Below are 27,500 nucleotides of genomic sequence, written 5' to 3'. Positions count from 1 at the left end.
TGAGTGAGTGAGTGAGTAACTGGACTGATTTACAGAGCAGCCCTGCCCGCCTTGTTAAAGAAGTGTCAGGACACCGTTTTCCACCGCCCACCTCCACTCAGCCTAACCCTCACAGACACACAGTCAGAAAGAGCCTGCTTTGCTTTCTAAAACCCCTCAGTATGCCCACTGACTGGTCCTGACATATACTTGGCATGGGTCAAGTGCTTTCAGTCCTCAGATCATTAGCGTTTTCAGGAGGATGGTGGAAAATACAAGTTGCTCTGATGGCGGCTGTGTATACAGCCAGTGTTGTTGTAATGTTTTAACGGGACAGTCCTGGGACAAATGTCTGAATCAATGTCAAATATAGGTGAAAACCAAAGACAAGAACAATATGTATTGTTGGTTGATGATCGGCTGTGTGTTCTGTCAGCTCTCCATGACTAGTGCTAATAACCCAGGCCAGTCTTATAGGTCTGTACATTATCCTAACCCTACAACACCTGGAACATGTTGTGACCACTGGGCTGACTGACTGAAGCCCTGGTCTGTACATTATCCTAACCCTACAACACCTGGAACATGTTGTGACCACTGGACTGACTGACTGAAGCCCTGGTCTGTACATTATCCTAACCCCACAACACCTGGAACATGTTGTGACCACTGGACTGACTGACTGAAGCCCTGGTCTGTACATTATCCTAACCCTCAACACCTGGAACATGTTGTGACCACTGGACTGACTGACTGAAGCCCTGGTCTGTACATTATCCTAACCCTACAACACCTGGAACATGTTGTGACCACTGGACTGACTGACTGAAGCCCTGGTCTGTACATTATCCTAACCCTACAACACCTGGAACATGTTGTCACCACTGGGCTGACTGACTGAAGCCCTGGTCTGTACAATATCCTAACCCTACAACACCTGGAACATGTTGTGACCACTGGACTGACTGACTGAAGCCCTGGTCTGTACAATATCCTAACCCTACAACACCTGGAACATGTTGTGACCACTGGACTGACTGACTGAAGCCCTGGTCTGTACATTATCCTAACCCTACAACACCTGGAACATGTTGTGACCACTGGACTGACTGACTGAAGCCCTGGTCTGTACATTATCCTAACCCTACAACACCTGGAACATGTTGTCACCACTGGACTGACTGAAGCCCTGGTCTGTACATTATCCTAACCCTACAACACCTGGAACATGTTGTGACCACTGGACTGACTGACTGAAGCCCTGGTCTGTACATTATCCTAACCCTACAACACCTGGAACATGTGACCACTGGACTGACTGACTGAAGCCCTGGTCTGTACATTATCCTAACCCTACAACACCTGGAACATGTTGTGACCACTGGACTGACTGACTGAAGCCCTGGTCTGTACATTATCCTAACCCTACAACACCTGGAGCATGTTGTGACTGACTGACTGAAGCCCTGGTCTGTACATTATCCTAACCCTACAACACCTGGAACATGTTGTGACCACTGGACTGACTGACTGAAGCCCTGGTCTGTACATTATCCTAACCCTACAACACCTGGAACATGTTGTGACCACTGGACTGACTGACTGAAGCCCTGGTCTGTACATTATCCTAACCCTACAACACCTGGAACATGTTGTGACCACTGGACTGACTGACTGAAGCCCTGGTCTGTACATTATCCTAACCCTACAACACCTGGAGCATGTTGTGACTGACTGACTGAAGCCCTGGTCTGTACATTATCCTAACCCTACAACACCTGGAGCATGTTGTGACTGACTGACTGAAGCCCTGGTCTGTACATTATCCTAACCCTACAACACCTGGAACATGTTGTGACCACTGGACTGACTGACTGAAGCCCTGGTCTGTACATTATCCTAACCCTACAACACCTGGAACATGTTGTGACCACTGGACTGACTGACTGAAGCCCTGGTCTGTACATTATCCTAACCCTACAACACCTGGAACATGTTGTGACCACTGGACTGACTGACTGAAGCCCTGGTCTGTACATTATCCTAACCCTACAACACCTGGAACATGTGACCACTGTACTGACTGACTGAAGCCCTGGTCTGTACATTATCCTAACCCTACAACACCTGGAACATGTAACCACTGGACTGACTGACTAAAGCCCAGTATATATGTTATGGCAACCTAACAGAGTAAAGGCCTAAACTCCCCAAATGAGTGTGTGTGAGGTATTTAAGTTTAAGGGTGAAGCTCTGGAGTCCTGTTTCCAAACAAGCCCTGAGGATCTTTTACGCCAGACAGTTTACAACCTCCAACTGACCCTCCTGACCGCTGAGACTGATCTGCAGCTGACCAACCTCAATGGAAAAACTGACCTTTGTGTCTGTTGCCAGGTAACTAACCTCTTCTTGGCAGTATGGCCACGGCCCACGGCTGAAGGAAAATGTGTCTGACCAGCCCCGGCGCTTTACAGTGAATTTGTAATGTCATTTCCTCTACTGCATTTAAACCAAACCACTAATGGCTGTCTGTCTACCAGACTGTTAAAGTACAGGCTAGAACTGTTATGGTTTGGGTTAAAGTAGGTGCTTTTGGCTTCACATGTGGTTTTAGTAGGTACTTGACATGCTTTGGTTTTGTGACAAACCTTCATAAACCTCTGTCTATACATGAATGGTTCTGATATTTACCTACCTCTACCTCTGGCTCCGGTACCTATGCTAGGGGAAATAATCACTTGTGAGTGCTAACCTGTGAATGTGGCCCTGGTCCAGAGTGAAGTGGAGGGTGGGGTGACGTCTGGTGTGAGTGTCCAGAGTGGAGGTGAGGCGGGGGTGAGGTCTGGTGTGGGTGTCCAGGGTGGAGGTGAGGCGGGGGTGAGGTCTGGTGTGGGTGCCCAGGGTGGAGGTGAGGCGGGTGGGAGTTGTGATGGGGGTTGTGGCCCTGTGGGTGGTGGTGCCCGCCCTGGCTGTGGCCGCTGTGGTGATGGTGGGGGTGGTGCTGGTAGGCGTGGCTGTGGGGCGGAGCCGGCAGGTGCTGGTGAGGGTGGGAGGGGTGAAGGTGGTGGTGGCCGCCCCCGTGCTCCTGCTGCTGCCGCGATGACATCATTTCCATCATGTGACCCATGCTGTTCATGTTGCCGTTGGCGATTGCTCCCGGGTGGTGTGCTAGCGCCGCCTTCAGCCTCTGTATGGAGAAGAACAACAACATGTTTCTATCATTCACTGGGATTAGGGACAGGAGTTCTTCCTGGTTACTATTCCAGACCATAGAGTTAAATTATTCATCTCTTTAGGCTTTGTCTGTTTCACAGTCTATCATTGAGTTAACTGGAAACAGGTACTGTAGGTTATATGAAAGTGTGTTGACTATTGACTGTGAGACGATACACTGCTGCATTCATCTTTATACTGTACATCCACATGTCACGGCTGAGATACAAACCAGAGCTGAGCCTTGACAGCCCTCACCCTCTCTCTCTCTACTGCATTCGCTCGCTCCCTTCCCTCTGCCTTCCTCTCTCTCTATCCCTTTCTCTCAGTTTAGACAGTGATCTTGCTCTTTCTCTCCCTGTCCATCTCCCTCCTTTCCTTTCTCCATCTCTCTCTCCTTTCCTCTCTCCATCTCTCTCTCCTTTCCTCTCTCCATCTCTCTCTCCTATCCTCTCTCCAGGTCTAACGGATGAGGGATATGTCTGTCTGTCTGTCTGTCTGTCGCCTGCCTGCCTGCCTGCCTGCCTGCCTGCCTGCCTGCCTGCCTGCCTGCCTGCCTGCCTGCCTGTCTGTCTGTCTCTCTGTCTGTCTGTTTCTCTGTTCTATGTTTACTCATGGGGGCAGGTTTGTTGCTTTAACAGTGTGGTCTACTTAAGACTGAGAGGCTCTGAGAACTGGCCAAGATCTGAGACCAGAGAGAGAGAGAGGAGGAGAGAGAGGGGACAGTGAGAGAGAGAGAGAGAGAGAGTGAGAGAGAGAGAGAGAGAGGGGAGACAGTGAGAGAGGCAGAGAGATGGGGGGAGAGAGAGGGGACAGTGAGAGAGAGAGAGAGAGAGCGAGAGAGAGAGAGAGAGAGAGAGGGGAGTGAGAGAGAGAGAGAGAGAGAGAGAGAGAGAGAGAGAGAGGGGGGGACAGTGAGAGAGGCAGAGAGATGGGGGGAGAGAGAGAGAGAGGCAGAGAGATGGGGGGAGAGAGAGAGGAGGAGAGAGGGGAGACAGTGAGAGAGAGAGAGTGAGAGAGAGAGAGAGAGGGGAGACAGTGAGAGAGGCAGAGAGATGGGGGGGAGAGAGAGAGGCAGAGAGATGGGGGAGTGAGAGAGAGAGAGAGGGGAGACAGTGAGAGAGGCAGAGAGATGGGGAGAGAGAGAGAGGCAGAGAGATGGGGGCAGAGAGAGGGCTTTTCAAGGTGCTCTTGTATTCCTGGTGTTTACCAGTCCCACCACACCACTCCTCAAGTGTCTGTTTGTTTGGGCAGACACTTAAAGAGACAACCCCCAAGGAAAGGGAAAAATCACCCACTCAAATCCGAATACAAACATACAAGTTCCAAAACGTGTCTGCTGCACTCACTGCACGTCTGATCTGCTGAGAACTAACTTAGTCATAATATTAAAAAAACATGTCTGCACCTTTTCATATTTCTGTTCCATTTGGGAGGAGGTTTTGGAATAACAGTGTGAGAGAGTGTTGAGTCTGGGACTGCCACTGTAATGACTGTAGTGGATTGGCTGGGGCTTCATTCTGAAAGGTGCTCACTTAACATAAAGAGGAACTGTACTGTAGCTTTACGGTAGTGTTAATGGGATTTTCATTATTGGCACAAAATCTATAAACTTACTAACTAAAATTGTCAATCCATTCAATTCAGTTTTGTCAGTCTTATGTTGCCTGCTAACTCTCAATCTCCTCTCTCTCCATCTCCTCTCTCTCTCTCGCTCCTGTCTCTCTCTATCTCCTCTCTCTCTCTATCTCCTCTCTCTCTCTATCTCCTCTCTCTCTCCATCTCCTCTCTCTCCATCTCCTCTCTCCATCTCTTCTCTCTCCATCTCCTCTCTCTCTCGCTCCTGTCTCTCTCTATCTCCTCTCTCTCTCCATCTCCTGTCTCTCTCCATCTCCTGTCTCTCAATTCAATTAAATTCAAGGGCTTTATTTGCATGGGAAACATGTGTTAACATTGCCAAAGCAAGTGAGGTAGATAAAATATAAAGTGAATATATAAAGTGAAATAAACAATAAAAATTAACAGTAAACATTACACATACAGAAGTTTCAAAACAATAAAGACATTACAAATGTCATATTATATATACAGTGTTTTAACAATGTACAAATGGTGAAGGACACAAGATAAAATAAATAAGCATAAATATGGGTTGTATTTACAATGGTGTGTGTTCTTCACTGGTTGCCCTTTTCTCGTGGCAACAGGTCACAAGTCTTGCTGCTGTGATGGCACACTGTGGAATTTCACCCAGTAGATATGGGAGTTTTTCAAAATTGGATTTGTTTTCAAATTTTATGTGTATCTGTGTAATCTGAGGGAAATATGGCCTGGAGGAGGAGGCTTCCTCCTGTCTCTCTCCATCTCCTCTCTCTCCATCTCCTCTCTCTCCATCTCCTCTCTCTCAATATTCTGTCTCTCATCTCCTGTCTCTCTCCATCTCCTCTCTCTCCATCTCCTCTCTCTCCATCTCCTGTCTCTCTCCATCTCCTGTCTCTCTCCATCTCCTCTCTCTCCATCTCCTGTCTCTCTCCATCTCCTCTCTCTCCATCTCCTCTCGCTCAATATTCTGTCTCTCATCTCCTGTCTCTCTCCAGCTCCTCTCTCTCCATCTCCTCTCTCTCCATCTCCTGTCTCTCTCCATCTCCTCTCTCTCCATCTCCTGTCTCTCTCCATCTCCTCTCTCTCAATATGCTGTCTCTCATCTCCTGTCTCTCTCCATATCCTGTCTCTCTCCATCTCCTCTCTCCCCATCTCCTGTCTCTCTCCATCTCCTCTCTCTCCATCTCCTCTCTCGCTATCTCCTGTCTCTCTCCATCTGTCTCTCTCCATCTCCTCTCTCTCCATCTCCTGTCTCTCTCCATCTCCTCTCTCTCAATATTCTGTCTCTCATCTCCTGTCTCTCTCCATATCCTGTCTCTCTCCATCTCCTCTCTCCCCATCTCCTGTCTCTCTCCATCTCCTCTCTCTCCATCTCCTCTCTCTCCATCTCCTCTCTCTCTATCTCCTGTCTCTCTCCATCTCCTGTCTCTCTCCATCTCCTGTCTCTCTCCATCTCCTCTCTCTCTCCATCTCCTGTCTCTCTCCATCTCCTGTCTCTCACCATCTCCTGTCTCTCTCCATCTCCTGTCTCTCTCCATCTCCTTTCTCTCGCCATCTCCTGTCTCTCTCCATCTCCTGTCTCTCTCCATCTCCTGTCTCTCTCTATCTCCTTTCTCTCTTCATCTCCTGTCTCTCATCTCCTCTCTCTCCATCTCCTCTCTCTCTATCTCCTGTCTCTCTCCATCTCATGTCTCTCTCCATCTCCTGTCTCTCATCTCCTCTCTCTCCATCTCCTCTCTCTCCATCTCCTGTCTCTCTTCATCTCCTCTCTCTCCATTTCCTGTCTCTCTCCATCTGTTTTCTCTCTCCAATGTCCATCTCTTCCTTTACCCCTCTCTCTCTCTCCCCTATCTCCCCCGTCTCACCCCCCACCCCCTACCTCCCAGCTGCTGTCAGTCAGTCAGTCCAGTCTGTCCATGCCTCCTCCAGGCCTCCTCCTCCAGTCCTCCTCCAGGCCTCCTCCTCCAGGCCTCTCCTCCAGGCCTCCTCCTCCAGGCCTCCTCCTCCAGGCCTTCTCCAGGCCTCCATGTCTCTTTAACAACCTTCACATTCATGATTCCCTGGGTCACCACGCCAGAGAGAGAGTGAGAGAGATAAAGATCACATCAACCCTCTCCTCCTCCTCCTGCCTCCCACACCCCTCCCTTCCTCACTCCTCTCTTTCTCACCCTCCTTCAGGGGAACTCTAGCTGTCTCAGATGAAGGATTGATGCACGCAGCATGCTCCACACGCCACAGTAACATCTTAGCAATGTGGAAAACAAAACAACAGTATCTCAGGTATTTGATGCACACAGCTGGCCTGCATAGTTTACGATGTAGGAAGTTTTGAGTGACAAGTATGGGCCATTCATCATATCTAGGTTGTCATGTACTGTAACATCCCTTTCTATGGGACCAGTGAAACCATCAGCCTGTTAAGCCTGTTTCAGTCTGTTCCTGGCACAGCCATAGAGTTTATATCTGCCTGTCTGGCTCTCATCTCCTACTGTACTTACTAGGAACCACCTGACAGTATCGGGATTTATATCAAAGGTTAACCAATGTCATGGTCCTCTTAGCAGTGTTTCCTATATCCATTGGATAGATCAGTGCTACCTGATATTACCTTCATAGATCCTACTGCTGTCATGGTTCCTATTCTTCATATTACCTTCATAGATCCTACTGCTGTCATGGTTCCTGTTCTTCCTATTACCTTCATAGATCCTACTGCTGTCATGGTTCCTGTTCTTCATATTACCTTCATAGATCCTACTGCTGTCATGGTTCCTGTTCTTCATATTACCTTCATAGATCCTACTGCTGTCATGGTTCCTGTTCTGTTCCCAGAACCTTCAGAAGCTAAAGCAATCCTTTCCTCTCTATTATAAGTACTTTAACATCAGCACTAATATAACTCTATATACACACACACGGGCAAGCATTCACACACACACATACGCACGCACACGCACGCACACACGCACACACACACACACTCAGCCACACACACACTCCAACACACACAACTCAACACTTCTCAGCAGGGCCGGCTCCAGGCATAAACTCAACTTACTGTTGAGAGTTAGAGTAGTAGAATACACAAGGTGCAAGTTTGAAATGTGGTTGTGCATCAGCAGTTATTCTGTTGTTTTGTCAGCCACTGACAGTCACTCAATTATCCATGTCAACCACTTCCACCTCCACCTCAGCCTCAACAGCACTTCTCACAGTCAGCGCCTGGCCTGGACTGGCCTGGACTGGCCTGGACTGGCCTAGACTGGCCTGGACTGGCCTAGACTGGCCTAGACTGGACTGGCCTGGACTGGCCTAGACTGGCCTGGACTGGCCTAGACTGGCCTGGACTGGCCTAGACTGGCCTGGACTGGCCTGGACTGGCCTAGACTGGCCTGGACTGGCCTGGACTGGCCTAGACTGGCCTGGACTGGCCTAGACTGGCCTGGACTGGCCTAGACTGGCCTGGACTGGCCTGGACTGGCCTAGACTGGCCTAGACTGGCCTGGACTGGCCTGGACTGGCATGGACTGGCCTGGACTGGCCTAGACTGGCCTGGACTGGCCTGGACTGGCCTAGACTGGCCTAGACTGGCCTAGACTGGCCTGGACTGGCCTAGACTGGCCTGGACTGGCCTAGACTGGCCTAGACTGGCCTGGACTGGCCTAGACTGGCCTGGACTGGCTAGACTGGCCTAGACTGGCCTGGTCTGGCTTAGACTAGACTACAACACAGGGGTTAACATACCACAGAGACCAGACTACAGAATAGTGAGTTAGATCCGGTCTGTCTAGACTACAGCACAGTGGGTTAGATCAGATCTGTCTAGACTACAGCACAGTGGGTTAGATCAGGTCTGTCTAGACTACAGCACAGTGGGTTAGATCAGGTCTGTCTAGACTACAGCACAGTGGGTTAGATCAGACCTGTCTAGACTACAGCACAGTGGGTTAAATCAGGTCTGTCTAGACTACAGCACAGTGGGTTAGATCAGGTCTGTCTAGACTACAGCACAGTGGGTTAAATCAGGTCTGTCTAGACTACAACACAGTGGGTTAGATCAGACCTGTATAGACTACAGCACAGTGGGTTAGATCAGGTCTGTCTGTCTGCAGCACAGTGGGTTAGATCAGGTCTGTCTGCAGCACAGTGGGTTAGATCAGACCTGTATAGACTACAGCACAGTGGGTTAGATCAGGTCTGTCTGTCTGCAGCACAGTGGGTTAGATCAGGTCTGTCTGTCTGCAGCACAGTGCCTGCCTGCCTGCCTGCCTGCCTGCCTGCCTGCCTGCCTGCCTGCCTGCCTGCCTGCCTGCCTGCCTGCCTGCCTGCCTGCCTCCATTAGCTCTGTGAGAGTTGGTAAAATGGAAGTGTGAGTGAAGCAATCAATCACATAACTGGTTTGTGAAAAAAAGCAAGCACCAAAACCAATGGTGATTCTGGCCACTGTATCTGTTGCTTATAACAAAGCATCATTAGATGTGTATTTACTGTCTAGACCCCCTTACTAAATGTACACTACACCTAACAGATAAAAAGCAGTCTGATACCACATCACTAATATTCCCCAGACTGCTGACATGGACACCTTCCATGTGGCTCTACTGTCTGAGGAAGTCATCTGACCCTGACAGGCCACCATAACACCTTCCCATTCAGCCTTCAACCTGTCAATCAACACCCAGACCTGGGGGCCCCTCCCCTGCGATAGCGGGAACCAATCAGGCTGGGCAGCTGTCCGCCTATCTTCCACCACTCAATCATAGCAGCCAATCTCATGTCCTGAGCCACGTTCCCACAGAGGCCAGAGCAGAGACCCAGGCAGTGGAATGTGACTGCCCCATCCACCACTGTCTGCTCTGCACTGCACTGCAGACCCACTAATGTGCCTGTCTGGGGCTGGGGGAAGGGGTATAGGGCTGGGAGGCTGGGGCTGGGGCTGTGGCTGGGGCTGATGTTGTCTGGCTCCATGCCAGCCAAACGTCAGGGGAGTAGGGGATAGAGGGGTGGAGGGAGAAGAGGCGGGGGAGTGGATAGCTTCCAGTCTCCCCTCCACTCACACAGAGAGAGAGAGTCAGCCTGGCCTCGGGGCCCAGCAAAGTGCTCATTTATCAGCCCTGTATTGTGAGAGGAGTCCAGCTGGCAGGGCCGCCTCTACTATCTATCTGGCTTTTAACTGAATTAACCTCCATCAGGAGGGGAGGGGAGGGGAGGGGAGGGGAGGGGAGAGGAGAGGAGAGGAGAGGAGAGGAGAGGAGAGGAGAGGAGAGGAGAGGAGAGGAGAGGAGAGGAGAGGAGAGGGGAAGGGAGGGGAGGGGAGGGGAGGGGAGAGGCCGCAGTCTGCCTCCCGAACGGCACCAAATAGTATATTTATAGTGCACGAGGGCCCAAGTCACAATAAGTGCACTCTAAATGAATAGGGTGCCATCTGGGATGCAGGTCCAGTGTGTCACAGTCAGGCAGCGTACTGTAGCTAGTAGAGTCCGCTCTCAAGGTTAAAACACAGTGCTAGCTACACCCGACACACACAGCCCGTAACCATAACAACAGACACACTCACGACAGAGAGAGTTGAACTCACGGAACTCATAATCAAGCAGTACATTGTACCAGCCACAGCTGAGACTAGCCACACAGCAGAGAAGAGAAGCACTGATGGAGGTACGTAACAATGGACTTCACCTACGATACAGTCAGTCTGAGCTGTAGTTCTACAACACAAAACGTTCCACTGCACACGACACTACTAAACAACGCTCTGTAGGATTAAAAAACAACGCATCTAAGAGAACCAGGCAGGGATCTGTGAACCAGGCAGGGATCTGTGAACCAGGCAGGGATCTGTGAACCAGGCAGGGATCTGTGACCCAGGCAGGGATCTGTGAACCAGGCAGGGATCTGTGAACCAGGCAGGGATCTGTGAACCAGGCAGGGATCTGTGAACCAGGCAGGGATCTGTGACCCAGGCAGGGATCTGTGAACCAGGCAGGGATCTGTGAACCAGGCAGGGATCTGTGAACCAGGCAGGGATCTGTGAATCAGGCAGGGATCTGTGAACCAGGCAGGGATCTGTGAACCAGGCAGGGATCTGTGAACCAGGCAGGGATCTGTGAACCAGGCAGGGATCTGTGACCCAGGCAGGGATCTGTGAACCAGGCAGGGATCTGTGAACCAGGCAGGGATCTGTGAACCAGGCAGGGATCTGTGAACCAGGCAGGGATCTGTGACCCAGGCAGGGATCTGTGAACCAGGCAGGGATCTGTGAACCAGGCAGGGATCTGTAAACCAGGTAGGGATCTGTGACCCAGGCAGGGATCTGTGAACCAGGCAGGGATCTGTGAACCAGGCAGGGATCTGTGACCCAGGCAGGGATCTGTGAACCAGGCAGGGATCTGTGAACCAGGCAGGGATCTGTGAACCAGGCAGGGATCTGTGAACCAGGCAGGGATCTGTGACCTAGGCAGGGATCTGTGAACCAGGCAGGGATCTGTGAACCAGGCAGGGATCTGTGACCCAGGCAGGGATCTGTGAACCAGGCAGGGATCTGTGAACCAGGCAGGGATCTGTGAACCAGGCAGGGATCTGTGAACCAGGCAGGGATCTGTGAACCAGGCAGGGATCTGTGAACCAGGCAGGGATCTGTGAACCAGGTAGGGATCTGTGAACCAGGCAGGGATCTGTGAACCAGGTAGGGATCTGTGAACCAGGCAGGGATCTGTGAACCAGGCAGGGATCTGTGAACCAGGCAGGGATCTGTGAACCAGGCAGGGAACTGTGAATCAGGCAGAGATCTGTGAACCAGGCAGGGATCTGTGAACCAGGCAGGGATCTGTGAACCAGGCAGGGAACTGTGAATCAGGCAGAGATCTGTGAACCAGGCAGGGATCTGTGAACCAGGCAGGGATCTGTGAACCAGGCAGGGAACTGTGAATCAGGCAGGGATCTGTGAACCAGGCAGGGAACTGTGAATCAGGCAGGGAACTGTGAACCAGGCAGGGAACTGTGAATCAGGCAGGGATCTGTGAACCAGCCAGGGATCTGTGAACCAGGCAAGGAACTGTGAACCAGGCAGGGAACTGTGAACCAGGCAGGGAACTGTGAACCAGGCAGGGATCTGTGAACCAGGCAGGGATCTGTGAACCAGGCAGGGAACTGTGAACCAGGCAGGGAACTGTGAATCAGGCAGGGATCTGTAAACCAGGCAGGGAACTGTGAACCAGGCAGGGAACTGTGAATCAGGCAGGGATCTGTAAACCAGGCAGGGATCTGTAAACCTGCAACCAAATCAACCTGTCATGTATTGCAGCAAACAAAGCAACTCTGTCGCAAACGAGAAGAGAGAGAGAAAGAGAGAGAAATATAGAGATAGAGAGAAATATAGAGATAGAGAGAGATGAAGATAAAGAGAGAGATAGAGAAAGAGAGAGAAAGATATAGAAATAAAGAGAGAGATGAAGATAAAGAGAGAGAAGGAGAGAAAGATATAGAAAAATAGAGAGAGAGATGAAGATAAAGAGAGAGAAAGAGAGATAAAGATATAGAAATATAGAGAGAGATGAAGATAAAGAGAGAGAAAGATATAGAAATATAGAGATAGGAAGAGATGAAGATAAAGAGAGAGAAAGATATAGAAATATAGAGAGAGATGAAGATAAAGAGAGAGAAAGATAGAGAGAGATTAAGATAAAGAGAGAGAAAGATATAGAAAGAGAGAGATATATAGAGATAGAGAGAGATGAAGATAAAGATTCCCTCACCGTGATACAGGCCAGGTTCCCACTCTTCTACTCGCTGGTTTCATCTGAAACAACTGAATGACTTGGCTCAAACTGTCCCAGATCTAACTCAGCTCCACTTAGCTGAGCCCAAACTTATGGCCCTGGCAGGCTGCATTCGGACCCACAGTGACGCAAATGAACAGACCGACGGGCCTTCCACGGTGATGATCATCAGCAGGCTTGTGGTTACGTCCCAAATGGCACACTATTCCCTATATAGTGCTTTACTTTTGACCAGAGCCCTATAGACCCTGGTCAAAAGTAGTGCACTGTAAAGGGAATAGGGTGCCATTGGAGACGTAACCACTGTCTCTCCCAAACCCCTTCATCATGACCTCTAATGTACTTTAACACATGGTTGTGTTTGGCTCAGACTGTGCTCATCACCCAGACTTAACCACCACCTGCATTAACCTGTAATAACACACACACACTGGTTTCTCTCTCTCCCCGCGGCTACATGTAGCCAGGCCACAGAACAGTCATTATGTCAGTGCAGGTGTTGGCCTGTAGTGTTGGTAGTAGGTGTTCTGACAGCAGAGGATGGTACACAGTGTGGAGGAGGAGGACAACAGTCTGGTGCTTAGATGTATCAACCCTGTCTCAACCTATCAGCCATTTAATACAGCAACAGAAAGAGCTGGTAAAATGGAAAAGTAATGATATAACTAACGATATAATCCCCATTTATTAGGAGGGAGAATATAGACAGTAGTAATGACACAGGTTGTCAAGGTTTATTTGTCTTTTACCATTCAATGTTCTACGTTGATAAAATGCTGCCACACAGATTAAACATAAAACCCCAGCTACTGGACTGAAGATGCTTTCTCCCGGAGGGAAGAATCCATTTACTGTCTGACGTCTAAACCCTGACCTCTGACCTCCTGTATCACCCATCCCCCCCCTCCTCATTAATGTGGTGTCATTAATGATATTTATTAATGCTGTCGGTGTGACTGATTTCCGTGTGAGTGCTCTGGCCACGTCCTGAACAGCCACTCAGGTTTCCCCTGTTCCCTCCCTGGCCTGGCCATATGACTTAATCACTATTAACCCCGAGAGGAGAACGCCAGAGCGGGGAAGAACAGGGACGAGTGGGAAGAGATGGAGCCTGAGCCGGGATGAGTCAATCAAACCAGATCAGGTCAGGGGGACACACTTTCATTCCTCTTAAGAGTGGAGCAGAAGGCTCTCTGGGGACCTGAGGCCCTTTGGAGTCGCCCGAGTCATCACTAGTTAGGGAACATTGAACCTAACCTAACCAGGCCTGTATGTGGGGTTACAGAACATTGAACCTAATCTAATCAAACCTGTATGTGGGGTTACAGAACATTGAACTTAATCTAATCAGGCCTGTATGTGGAGTTACAGAACATTGAACCTAATCTAATCTAACCTGTATGTGGAGTTACAGAACATTGAACCTAATCTAACCTGTATGTGGAGTTACAGAACATTGAACCTAATCTAATCTAACCTGTATGTGGAGTTACAGAACATTGAACCTAATCTAATCTAACCTGTATGTGGAGTTACAGAACATTGAACCTAATCTAATCTAACCTGTATGTGGAGTTACAGAACATTGAACCTAACCTAACCTGTATGTGGGGTTACAGAACATTGAACCTAATCTAACCTGTATGTGGGGTTACAGAACATTGAACCTAATCTAACCTGTATGTGGGGTTACAGAACATTGAACCTAATCTAACCAGGCCTGTATGTGGGGTTACAGAACATTGAACCTAATCTAACCTGTATGTGGGGTTACAGAACATTGAACCTAATCTAACCAGGCCTGTATGTGGGGTTACAGAACATTGAACCTAATCTAACCTAACCTGTATGTGGGGTTACAGAGCATTGAACCTAATCTAATCAGGCCTGTATGTGGGGTTACAGAACATTGAACCTAGTCTAATCAGGCCTGTATGTGGAGTTACAGAACATTGAACCTAATCTAACCAGGCCTGTATGTGGGGTTACAGAACATTGAACCTAATCTAACCTAACCTGTATGTGGGGTTACAGAACATTGAACCTAATCTAATCAGGCCTGTATGTGGGGTTACAGAACATTGAACCTAGTCTAACCAGGCCTGTATGTGGGGTTACAGAACATTGAACCTAATCTAACCAGGCCTGTATGTGGGGTTACAGAACATTGAACCTAACCTAACCTGTATGTGGGGTTACAGAACATTGAACCTAATCTAACCAGGCCTGTATGTGGGGTTACAGAACATTGAACCTAACCTAACCTGTATGTGGGGTTACAGAACATTGAACCTAATCTAACCAGGCCTGTATGTGGGGTTACAGAGCATTGAACCTAATCTAACCTGTATGTGGGGTTACAGAGCATTGAACCTAATCTAACCAGGCCTGTATGTGGGGTTACAGAACATTGAACCTAATCTAACCTGTATGTGGGGTTACAGAACATTGAACCTAATCTAACCTGTATGTGGGGTTACAGAGCATTGAACCTAACCTAACCAGGCCTGTATGTGGGGTCACAGAACATTGAACCTAATCTAACCTGTATGTGGGGTTACAGAACATTGAACCTAATCTAACCTGTATGTGGGGTTACAGAACATTGAACCTAATCTAACCTGTATGTGGGGTTACAGAACATTGAACCTAATCTAACCAGGCCTGTATGTGGGGTTACAGAACATTGAACCTAATCTAACCAGGCCTGTATGTGGGGTTACAGAACATTGAACCTAATCTAACCTGTATGTGGGGTCACAGAACATTGAACCTAATCTAACCAGGCCTGTATGTGGGGTCACTTTTAAAGTGGTAAAGAAATATTATCCTGGGCTTTAAATGGACAGAGAAGAGAGTGAACAGCTCTATTAAAACCCTGGTTTGTTTCAATACCCTGCGTCATGTCAGTCTCTTCTCGTCAGACATGTTCAGCCAGCTAGCTGTTTACTCTGTGCTGTACTTCTGCTAACAGGATTTATAATGAGGTTACACATCTTAACTTTCCTGGTAACAATCTTTGTGGGCCCAGACCCTTCTAACTCTCCTCCCCCAGCCCCTAAAAACCACAGCATGGGTTCCCTGTCTGCGGCAGCTATAGAAGGGAGGGAGAGAGTGTCAGTGAGCCCCTGTGCCATAAATGTAGAGGGTATATGTCCTCCACCAACACCTCCTCAACCTCCCCCACCCCTCCCCAAACACCTCCTCAACCTCCCCCACCCCTCCCCAACACATCCTCAACCTCCCCCACCCCTCCCCAACACCTCCTCAACCTCCCCCACCCCTCCCCAACACCTCCTCAACCTCCCCCACCCCTCCCCAACACCTCCTCAACCTCCCCCACCCCTCCCCAACACATCCTCAACCTCCCCCACCCCTCCCCAACACCTCCTCAACCTCCCCCACCCCTCCCCAACACCTCCTCAACCTCCCCCACCCCCACAACACCCCCTCAACCTCCCCCACCCCCACAACACCCCCTCAACCTCCCCCACCCCTCCTCCAACACCTCCTCAACCTCCCCCACCCCCCCAACACCTCCTCAACCTCCCCCAACACCTCCTCAACCTCCCCCACCCCCCCAACACCCCCTCAACCTCCCCCAACACCTCCTCAACCTCCCCCAACCCCCCCAACACCCCCTAAATCTCCCCCACCCCTCCCCAACGCCTCCTCAACCTCCCCCACCCCCCCAACACCTCCTCAACCTCCCCCACCCCTCCCCAACACCTCCTCAACCTCCCCCACCCCTCCCCAACACCTCCTCAACCTCCCCCAACACCTCCTCAAACTCCACCACCCCCCCAACATCTCCTCAACCTCCCCCACCCCTTCCCCAACATCTCCTCAACCTCCCCCACATCTCCTCAACCACCCCCAACACCACCACCTCTACCCACCAATGCCTGCCTTCCATACCCACTAGCCACTCCTCCATGTGTGCCCCCTCCCATTAGCTCACTTTTATTACATTACCCACATTCCCCAGAGAGGCAGGAACCTCTCCCCCACTCCTCCCTCCACCTCTCCTGTACCCCCTCTCTGCTAAACTGATTTCTTCTGGGACTACAGGAGGACGACAGGCAGCCTGGTGGAAAGTAGTGGGAGTCTCTCTGTACTGTAACTAGAGTCACTCCTTCCTTCCCTTCCCCCACTGGGCCGAGCCGAGCACAGCCTCCCTGGGGCCCCAGAGGAAGGAGGGAGGGAGGGAGGGAGGGAGGGAGGGAGGGAGGGAGGGAGAGGGAGAGAGAGATGGACAGATGGACAGATGGAGGAAGATGGGCTGTTCTGTTCTGCCAGGCCCAGACGACCCCGGTATGTTGCAGTGCTGTTCATACGTAGCCACATTGGTGCGCAGGGCAGGCAGTGAGATGCACACACACCTACAGTGGAGGCTACACCCCCCCCCCCCCCCCCCCACACACACACACACACACACACACACACACAAACACACAGCAGGCTAAACATACACTTGGCAGCCTCTCTCTCTCTCTCCCTCTGCCTCTTTCTCCCTCCCTCTCTCCCTCTCTTTCCTCCCTGTCAGTCTAATGGATTGGCCTTTCTGCCTCCAGACTCTACATCCCCACTGGTTCCTCTTGTAAAGCAGGGCTCTGTGGACCAGCCGACAGGGTTATTACTACAAAACCCCAGCCTCTGGGGGGAGAGGGGCAGAGGAAGACAGACAGACACAAGGAGAGAGATAGGGGGGGGGGGGGCGAGCTAGAGAGAGAGAGAGAGACATATGCTCACAGGAGCACAGTCAGGAACAAAGTGCCTGGACTAATCTAATGTCAGAGGCAAATTGAAACAAAAGGCACCTTGCTGAGGCTCTTTCAGATAGAGAGTAGAAGGAATGTGGAAAGTAGTGCTTCCAAAATCATTCATCTGAATCATACATGTAAATATTTATCTGACAGTTTGTATTAATAGACTTAATAGACAAAAATATAAACGCAACATGCAACAATTTCAAAGATTTTACTGAGTTACAGTTTATATAAGGACATCAGTCAATTTGAATTCATCAGGCCCTAATCTATAGATTTCACATGACTGGAATGATGAGATGAATGATTTGTTGGCCACAGCCACCTTAAAAAAAGGGTAGGGGAACATGGAACCAAAAGGTATATTTTTGTTCAGTGTGGTTACAGGTCGCTAGAATAACAGATCACGTTCCCTAGCTGTGTTGTCGTCTTTACCATGGCTGAAACAGTTAACAACTGTTGACTGGTTAACAACTGGGTCAACTGGGCTGGTGTTACCATATGGTTCTGTCTGTCTGCCTCTGATTGGCTAACCACCGGCATTTACCTATTTTTTATTTTGTTACTTTTACCCCTTTTTCAACCCAAGTTCCTGGTATCTAATTGGTAGTTACAGTCTTGTCTCATCACTGCAACTCCTGTACGGACTCGGGAGAGGCGAAGGTCAAGAGCCGTGCATCCTCCGAAACACGACCCAACCAAGCCGCACTTAACCCAGAAGCCAGCCGCATCAATGTGTCAGAGGAAACTCTGTGCACCTGGCGACCGTGTCAGTGTGCACTGCGCCCGGCCCACCACAGGAGTCGCTAGTGAGTGATGGGACAAGGACATCCCTGCCGGCCAAACCCTCCCCTAATCCGGACGACGCTGGGCGATTTATGTGCCGCCCCATGGGTCTCCCGGTCGCAGCCGGCTGCGACAGAGCCTGGACTCGAACCCAGAATCTCTAGTGGCACAGCTAGCACTGCGATGCAGAGCCTTAGACCACTGCCCCACTCGGGAGGCCCCTATAATTGACTTCTAATTGTGTTTTCCTTCAGAATGTGTTTCTCTTGTCATTATGAACTAACATGTCACATGCTACATTTAGCTTTAGCATTTACTCTAACATTGGGAACCAAACCTGACAGAGTGGAGAGAGAGGTGACTTGGAGAGAGCTGACACCCACAGCCATGAGGAAGTGATGTTACTGAGGCCAGAAAATGACAATACGTTAACAGGCAATGAATCTCATGGGAAATAGGAAGTCTGTACTAATGAGTGAATCTGTGACACTATGTAAGAAATGTTAACAGGAAGGGGTGTGGTTGACATTGATGTGTTCACAGTTGTTGTTGAGGAGTTGCACTTAGAAAACTGTAGATGAGGAACTGGTCAGAGAGGTTACATAAAGTGTTAGCCATCTACCCATCTGGTGCTGGCTGGCCGGCTGGCTGGTTTACCCTGGCCTAGCCCTGCCGGAGGGGAGAGAGCCCTGGAGGCTAGTCCTGTCCCATTCACAGGCCCTGAACCGTACCCTGAAGGCCTTCACACATACGCCTCCCATCAGCACAGCTAAAACAACACGCAGTCACCCAAAGACAAATACAGCAGACACACTGCTCCGCCCCTGCCCTCTTTTCCTCTGTCCCTCTTCCACACACACACATGTTCACGTGTGAAAAACACACACACACACACACACACACACACACACACACACACACACACGCACACACACACACAGAGGGGAACTCACAAGTAGAAAAGAGGTGTTTTGAGCCATATTCCTATGCTTGTGAATATGACTGTGGTCCATGGTTGTGGGTGGGTCGTGACCCTACTCTAAGCCCCTGGTGTGGGCACCATGGTGGAAGGAGACTCCCACCTCTCTAACTCCCTCCCTCTATCTCTCCCTTCCTTGTCAGGCCTCACCACAGATCAGCTGGCAGACACACACACTGTTAGTGTTTTAACCCTTCACTGTACACCCTCACCAAGCTCACATTTTCTGAGAAAATGTTGTTGGAGAAATACTGCCGTTTGACAATATGTAGAAGGATGCTAGTTGACCTGTAAGTCTCTGTATCCCTGTTAGTTCTCCTCCGTTATGCCTCACTTTACCCTGTACAGACACACACTGCAAGAGGCACTGTTTGTCTCAACACACACACACACAGTGCAAAAGCACGCTCACGACACTCACAAACACAGCACGCTCGCTCACACACAGGCACAGATTAACCCTACACACTAGCAGTCAGTCCGTTGTGACAGAACGGCTGCAGCAGTAGAGCTCACGTTCAGTTGTGTCCTTGGCTCACCGTCCCTCTCTCTCCAATGACATCACCCCCTGACAATGCCACCATTCATACAGATGTTGCTTTCAAAACCTGGAGATACACTCCTATTGTCTGCTGCTGAAATTCTTCTATAACACAACCCATGGTCTAGCCAGAGGTGCTCTCTCTCTCTCTCTCTCTCTCTCTCTCTCTCTCTCTCTCTCTCTCTCTCTCCGCCTGTCTGTCTCTGTTTCTCTCTCTCTTTTTCTAACTCTCCATCTTTCTCTCTCTCGCTCTCATACCATTTAATGGTGTAAGTAGTTACAAATGACTTGACGCAGTTAATGACTCAACATGGAGTGAAGGTGACTTCACAGTTAATCACTCAACATGGAGTGAAGATGACTTCACAGTTAATCACTCAACATGGAGTGAAGATGACTTGACACAGTTAATCACTCAACATGGAGTCTTTATTTATTTTACCTTTATTTAACCAGGTATGCAAGTTGAGAACAAGTTCTCATTTACAATTGCGACCTGGCCAAGATAAAGCAAAGCAGTTCGACAGATACAACGACACAGAGTTACACATGGAGTAAAACAAACATACAGTCAATAATACAGTATAAACAAGTCTATATACAATGTGAGCAAATGAGGTGAGAAGGGAGGTAAAGGCAAAAAAGGCCATGGTGGCAAGGTAAATACAATATAGCAAGTAAAACACTGGAATGGTAGTTTTGCAATGGGAGAATGTGAAAAGTAGAAATAAAAATAATGGGGTGCAAAGGAGCAAAATAAATAAATAAATTAAATACAGTAGGGAAAGAGGTAGTTGTTTGGGCTAAATTATAGGTGGACTATGTACAGGTGCAGTAATCTGTGAGCTGCTCTGACAGTTGGTGCTTAAAGCTAGTGAGGGAGATAAGTGTTTCCAGTTTCAGAGATTTTTGTAGTTCGTTCCAGTCATTGGCAGCAGAGAACTGGAAAGAGAGGCGGCCAAAGAAAGAATTGGTTTTGGGGGTGACTAGAGAGATATACCTGCTGGAGCGTGTGCTACAGGTGGGAGATGCTATGGTGACCAGCGAGCTGAGATAAGGGGGGACTTTACCTAGCAGGGTCTTGTAGATGACATGGAGCCAGTGGGTTTGGCGACGAGTATGAAGCGAGGGCCAGCCAACAAGAGCGTACAGGTCGCAATGGTGGGTAGTATATGGGGCTTTGGTGACAAAACGGATTGCACTGTGATAGACTGCATCCAATTTGTTGAGTAGGGTATTGGAGGCTATTTTGTAAATGACATCGCCAAAGTCGAGGATTGGTAGGATGGTCAGTTTTACAAGGGTATGTTTGGCAGCATGAGTGAAGGATGCTTTGTTGCGAAATAGGAAGCCAATTCTAGATTTAACTTTGGATTGGAGATGTTTGATATGGGTATGGAAGGAGAGTTTACAGTCTAACCAGACACCTAAGTATTTGTAGTTGTCCACGTATTCTAAGTCAGAGCCGTGCAGATGCAGGTAGCGATCGGTTGAAGAGCATGCATTTAGTTTTACTTGTATTTAAGAGCAATTGGAGGCCACGGAAGGAGAGTTGTATGGCATTGAAGCTTGCCTGGAGGGTTGTTAACACAGTGTCCAAAGAAGGGCCGGAAGTATACAGAATGGTGTCGTCTGCGTAGAGGTGGATCAGAGACTCACCAGCAGCAAGAGCGACTGTGAAGGTGACTTGACACAGTTAATCACTCAACATGGAGTGAAGTTGACTTGACACAGTTAATCACTCAACATGGAGTGAAGGTGGAAATTGCCTCTTCTTGACCTCATTGAACAACTCTGTAAATATGACTCTCTCGTACACTTGGTATTTCTGACCTACATACAGTGCCTTGCGAAAGTATTCGGCCCCCTTGAACTTTGCGACCTTTTGCCACATTTCAGGCTTCAAACATAAAGATATAAAACTGCATTTTTTTGTGAAGAATCAACAACAAGTGGGACACAATCATGAAGTGGAACGACATTTATTGGATATTTCAAACTTTTTTAACAAATCAAAAACTGAAAAATTGGGCGTGCAAAATTATTCAGCCCCCTTAAGTTAATACTTTGTAGCGCCACCTTTTGTCCCAGTCTCAGGTCTTTTGCAGACTCCATCAGGTTTTCTTGTCATGTATTGTCATGTTGTGTCTTGTTCCTGTTCTTTCTCTTCACCCTGTCTCCCTCTGCTGGTCGTATTAGGTTACCTTTCCTTACCCTCCTTCCCCCAGCTGTTCCTTGTCTCCTCTAACTACCTCGTTCACCCCTTTTCCCACCTGTTCCCTTTTTCCCTCTGATTAGGTCTCTATATCTCTCTCTGTTCCTGCTTCTGTCTTTGTCGGATTCTCGTTTGTGTTTCTCATGCCTGAACCAGACTATCGTCGTGTTTGCTGCAACCTTGTCCTGTCCTGTCGGAATCTGCCAGTTCATCTAACCTTGTCCTGTCCTGTCGGAATCTGCCTGTCCATCTGAGCCTACATGTGTTTCGTCATTAAAGAAACTCTGTTTTGTTAATTCGCTTTTGGGTCCTCATTCACGCACCTGACATTTCTTCCAGAATGGTCCTGTATTTGGCTCCATCCATCTTCCCATCAATTTTAACCATCTTCCCTGTCCCTGCTGAAGAAAAGCAGGCCCAAACCATGATGCTGCCACCACCATGTTTGACAGTGGGGATGGTGTGTTCAGGGTGATGAGCTGTGTTGCTTTTACGCCAAACATAACGTTTTGCATTGTTGCCAAAAAGTTCAATTTTGGTTTCATCTGACCAGAGCACCTTCTTCCACATGTTTGGTGTGTCTCCCAGGTGGCTTGTGGCAAACTTTAAACAACACTTTTTATGGATATCTTTAAGAAATGGCTTTCTTCTTGCCACTCTTCCATAAAGGCCAGATTTGTGCAATATACGACTGATTGTTGTCCTATGGACAGAGTCTCCCACCTCAGCTGTAGATCTCTGCAGTTCATACAGAGTGATCATGGGCCTCTTGGCTGCATCTCTGATCAGTCTTCTCCTTGTAGAAGCTGAAAGTTTAGAGGGACGGCCAGGTCTTGGTAGATTTGCAGTGGTCTGATACTCCTTCCATTTCAATATTATCGCTTGCACAGTGCTCCTTGGGATGTTTAAAGCTTGGGAAATCTTTTTGTATCCAAATCCGGCTTTAAACTTCTTCACAACAGTATCTCGGACCTGCCTGGTGTGTTCCTTGTTCTTCATGATGCTCTCTGCGCTTTTAACGGACCTCTGAGACTATCACAGTGCAGGTGCATTTATACGGAGACTTGATTACACACAGGTGGATTGTATTTATCATCATTAGTCATTTAGGTCAACATTGGATCATTCAGAGATCCTCACTGAACTTCTGGAGAGAGTTTGCTGCACTGAAAGTAATGGGGCTGAATAATTTTGCACGCCCAATTTTTCAGTTTTTGATTGTTAAAAAAGTTTGAAATATCCAATAAATGTCGTTCCACTTCATGATTGTGTCCCACTTGTTGTTGATTCTTCACAAAAAAATACAGTTTTATATCTTTATGTTTGAAGCCTGAAATGTGGCAAAAGGTCGCAAAGTTTAAGGGGGCCGAATACTTTCGCAAGGCACTGTATTTGATGTATTTTGCAGAATTCAGTACAACAAGTATTTCAATGGTCAAATAAAACTATAGTTTGATCGGGTTTTAAAACAATATACAAGTTTAGCAGGATCATAAAACTAAAACTGTGTGGATGAAGAGTTGAGGTGAAAAAAATCCATCTGCTCAAACTACAACTCTTGCATCAGGATAGCTGTGATGGCTGGTCTCGGTGCATATTATGAAATGTTGCTTTAAGAGAAACTGGCTTTTTTCCCTCCTCAAGTAAAAAGGAGTACATTTAGAGCGTGCCAAGAATGATGTCATGGGCCCATCCAGTGCCAGGTCCGTGGCCAACAGAGCTGCAGTGTAGGAACATATAGTATTGTTTACCTCATAAGAAACTCAGCACCAAGCCTGACGCTTAGTGACACATTTATTGTCCCTAGTAACAATGTAAACAATAGATAATTACCCAGATAATAAATAACACATTTTTATACACGAGCTGCAGCTCAGAAGCAGAGCTTTTTAAATCTGTCCGCATTTTTTCTAAACCAACTGAACGGCAGAGGGAAAGGAACAGGTGATAACAGCTTTACATTCAACAGATACGAACCCACGGTTCAGAGACTCTACAACACTTTCAAATTGGAACCCGCTCACATTTTGGACTTATGTCCCGTGGTTGGCACACAGAGAGACATGGTGTGGAAGTTGATAAGGGCTTGATGTGGCTCTTCCTGTCCACAGAAATGGAGAGAGAAGGACTTTCATCAAACAAACAATGACATCAAACCATCTAAAAAATAGACTTTCAGGAATAGAATACTGTGTTTCGACAAACACAAACACACACAGCGTGTGTGCACACTTAGTACAACTATGTCAGCTGCTACTGAGCGAGTGGTGCAGGGCTGGACTGAGATCAGGGCTGTGAGGGAGAGTGCTGGCTATAGCCTGCTGAGCTCTGGCTCTGAGTAGCGATATAATGCTCTGTCTGTCTCTCTCTGTCTGTCTGTCTGTCTGTCTGTCTGTCTGTCTGTCTGTCTGTCTGTCTGTCTGTCTGTCTGTCTGTCTGTCTGTCTGTCTACTGAGCGAGTGGTGCAGGGCTGGACTGAGATCAGGGCTGTGAGGGAGAGTGCTGGCTATAGCCTGCTGAGCTCTGGCTCTGAGTAGCAATATAATGCTCTGTCTGTCTACTGAGCGAGTGGTGCAGGGCTGGACTGAGATCAGGGCTGTGAGGGAGAGTGCTGGCTATAGCCTGCTGAGCTCTGGCTCTGAGTAGCGATATAATGCTCTGTCTGTCTCTCTCTGTCTGTCTGTCTGTCTGTCTGTCTGTCTGTCCGTCCGTCCGTCCGTCCGTCCGTCCGTCCGTCCGTCCGTCCGTCCGTCCGTCCGTCCGTCCGTCCGTCCGTCCGTCCGTCCCACCTCTCCACAGCATTTCCTCCACCATGCTGTGAGGGTCAGCTATCCTGACATCCCTAATGCACAACACACACCACCGTATTCCCCTGACCCAACACAACACACCACCCTATTCCCCTAAAACAACACACCACCCTATTCCCCTAACACAACACACCACCCTATCCCCTGACCCAACACAACACACCACCCTATCCCCTGACCCAACACAACACACCACCCTATCCCCTGACCCAAAACAACACACCCTGCATCAGGCCTCCCCGTATCAGCCCTGCCTTCAGCTCTGTATCAGCCCTCCTTGTTTCAGTCCTATCAGCCCTGTATCGGCCCTCCCTGTATCCTGTATCAGCCCTGTATCGGCCCTTCCTGTATCAGCCCTGTATCGGCCCAGTATTAGCCCACTATCAGCCCTTCCTGTATCAGCCCTGCATCAGCCCAGGGTGTCTGTAGTGATGCCTCAAGCACTGAGATGCAGTGCCTTAGACCGCTGCACCACTCGGGAGCCCCACTGTATCAGCCCTCCCTGTTTCCGCCCTGCCTTTAGCCCTGTTCAGCCCTCCCTGTATCAGCCCTGTATCAGCCCTCCCTGTATCAGCCCTGTATCAGCCCTCCCTGTATCAGCCCTGTATCAGCCCTCCCTGTATCAGCCCTCCCTGTATCATCCCTGTATCATCCCTCCCTGTATCAGCCCTCCCTGTATCAGCCCTCCCTGTATCAGCCCTCCCTGTATCAGCCCTCCCTGTTTCCGCCCTGCCTTTAGCCCTATATCAGCCCTCCCTGTATCAGCCATGTATCAGCCCTCCTTGTATCAGCCCTCCCTGTATCAGCCCTGTATCAGCCCTCCCTGTATTAGCCCTCCCTGTTTCAGCCCTGTTTCAGCCCTCCCTGTTTCAGCCCTGTATCAGCCCTCCCTGTTTCAGCCCTGTATCAGCCCTTCCTGTATCAGCCCTGCATCAGCCCAGGGTGTCTGTAGTGATGCCTCAAGCACTGAGATGCAGTGCCTTAGACCGCTGCACCACTCGGGAGCCCCACTGTATCAGCCCTCCCTGTTTCCGCCCTGCCTTTAGCCCTGTTCAGCCCTCCCTGTATCAGCCCTGTATCAGCCCTCCCTGTATCAGCCCTGTATCAGCCCTCCCTGTATCAGCCCTGTATCAGCCCTCCCTGTATCAGCCCTCCCTGTATCATCCCTGTATCATCCCTCCCTGTATCAGCCCTCCCTGTATCAGCCCTCCCTGTATCAGCCCTCCCTGTATCAGCCCTCCCTGTATCAGCCCTCCCTGTTTCCGCCCTGCCTTTAGCCCTATATCAGCCCTCCCTGTATCAGCCATGTATCAGCCCTCCTTGTATCAGCCCTCCCTGTATCAGCCCTGTATCAGCCCTCCCTGTATTAGCCCTCCCTGTTTCAGCCCTGTATCAGCCCTCCCTGTTTCAGCCCTGTATCAGCCCTCCCTGTTTCAGCCCTGTATCAGCCCTCCCTATACCAGCCCTCCATGTATCAGCCCTCCCTGTATCAGCCCTCCCTGTATCAGCCCTCCCTGTATCAGCCCTCCCTGTATCCGCCCTCCCTGTATCAGCCCTCCCTGTATCAGCCCTCCCTATATCAGCCCTGTATCAGCCCTCCCTATATCAGCCCTGTATCAGCCCTCCCTATATCAGCCCTGTATCAGCCCTCCCTGTTTCAGCCCTCCCTGTTTCAGCCCTGTATCAGCCCCATCTTGGCCATGTTCTGTTATAATCTCCACCCGGCACAGCCAGAAGAGGACTGGCCACCCCACATAGCCTGGTTCCTCTCTAGGTTTCTTCCTAGGTTTTGGCCTTTCTAGGGAGTTTTTCCTAGCCACCGTGCTTCTACACCTGCATTGCTTGCTGTTTGGGGTTTTAGACTGGGTTTCTGTACAGCACTTTGAGATATCAGCTGATGTACGAAGGGCTATATAAATACATTTGATTTGATTTTGATTTGATTTGTATCAGCCCTCCCTATATCAGCCCTCCCTATATCAGCCCTATATCAGCCCTCCCTATATCAGCCCTCCCTGTATCAGCCCTCCCTATATCAGCCCTGTATCAGCCCTCCCTATATCAGCCCTGTATCAGCCCTCCCTATATCAGCCCTGTATCAGCCCTCCCTATATCAGCCCTGTATCAGCCCTCCCTATATCAGCCCTGTATCAGCCCTCCATATATCAGCCCTCCCTATATCAGCCCTCACCGTATCAGCCCTATATCAGGCCTCCCTGTATCAGCCCTCCCTATATCCGCCCTGCCTTCAGCTCTCCCTGCAGCTCATTAACTATTTACACTAGAGACAGACAGAGACAGGTCTCCCTAGGCCTCCTAGCAGCTCAGCCCCACCGCAAAATCTATTAGCCGTCATTAGCCCCCCTCAGCAGCAGCACACACTCCCACTGGGCAGGAGAGGGTTAACTCCGCCAGGGGAGGCCTTCAGTTACCACAACACACATCTCTCTCTCCAGTATCTTTTATCAATTTCTGTCTTTCAAATTCTCTCTTTCTCACCCTCCCCACTTACTCTCTCTCTCTCTCTCTCTCTCTCTCTCTCTCTCTCTCTCTCTCTCTCTCTCTCTCTCTCTCTCTCTCTCTCTCTTACTCTCTCTCTCTCTCTCTCCCTCTCTCTCTCTCTCTCTCTCCCTCTATCTCTCTCTCTCTCTCTCCCTCGCTCTCTCCCTCGCTCTCTCTCTCTCTCTCTCTCCCCCGCTCTCCCTCTCCCCCTCGCTCCCTCGCTCCCTCCCTCCATCTCTCTTAATGTAAATGTTCCTGTAGTGAGCGGCTGGGCCAGGGGTCTGAGGCTCTGAGGTTGTAAAGCTGGGGGGGTGTGGGGTTACAGT

The 27,500-nt window shown here is 49.4% G+C and overlaps 1 protein-coding gene across 1 annotated transcript in view; it reads right to left on the bottom strand.

Annotated features, from left to right (window-relative positions):
* LOC110514129 (cyclic AMP-responsive element-binding protein 5) overlaps window positions 1-27,500 on the bottom strand; it is a 97,233-nt gene that overhangs the window by 9,554 nt on the left and 60,179 nt on the right. Inside the window, exon 8 of the mRNA XM_090187388.1 lies at window positions 2,732-3,166. Coding sequence (XP_090043514.1) covers window positions 2,732-3,166 — 435 coding nt within the window. The remainder of the gene's footprint in view (window positions 1-2,731; window positions 3,167-27,500) is intronic.

This window comes from Oncorhynchus mykiss, chromosome 2 (assembly GCF_057628025.1).
Source record: "Oncorhynchus mykiss isolate SJ-2025 chromosome 2, ASM5762802v1, whole genome shotgun sequence".
Lineage (NCBI taxonomy): Eukaryota > Metazoa > Chordata > Actinopteri > Salmoniformes > Salmonidae > Oncorhynchus > Oncorhynchus mykiss.
This window is presented reverse-complemented; position numbering and strand designations above follow the sequence as displayed.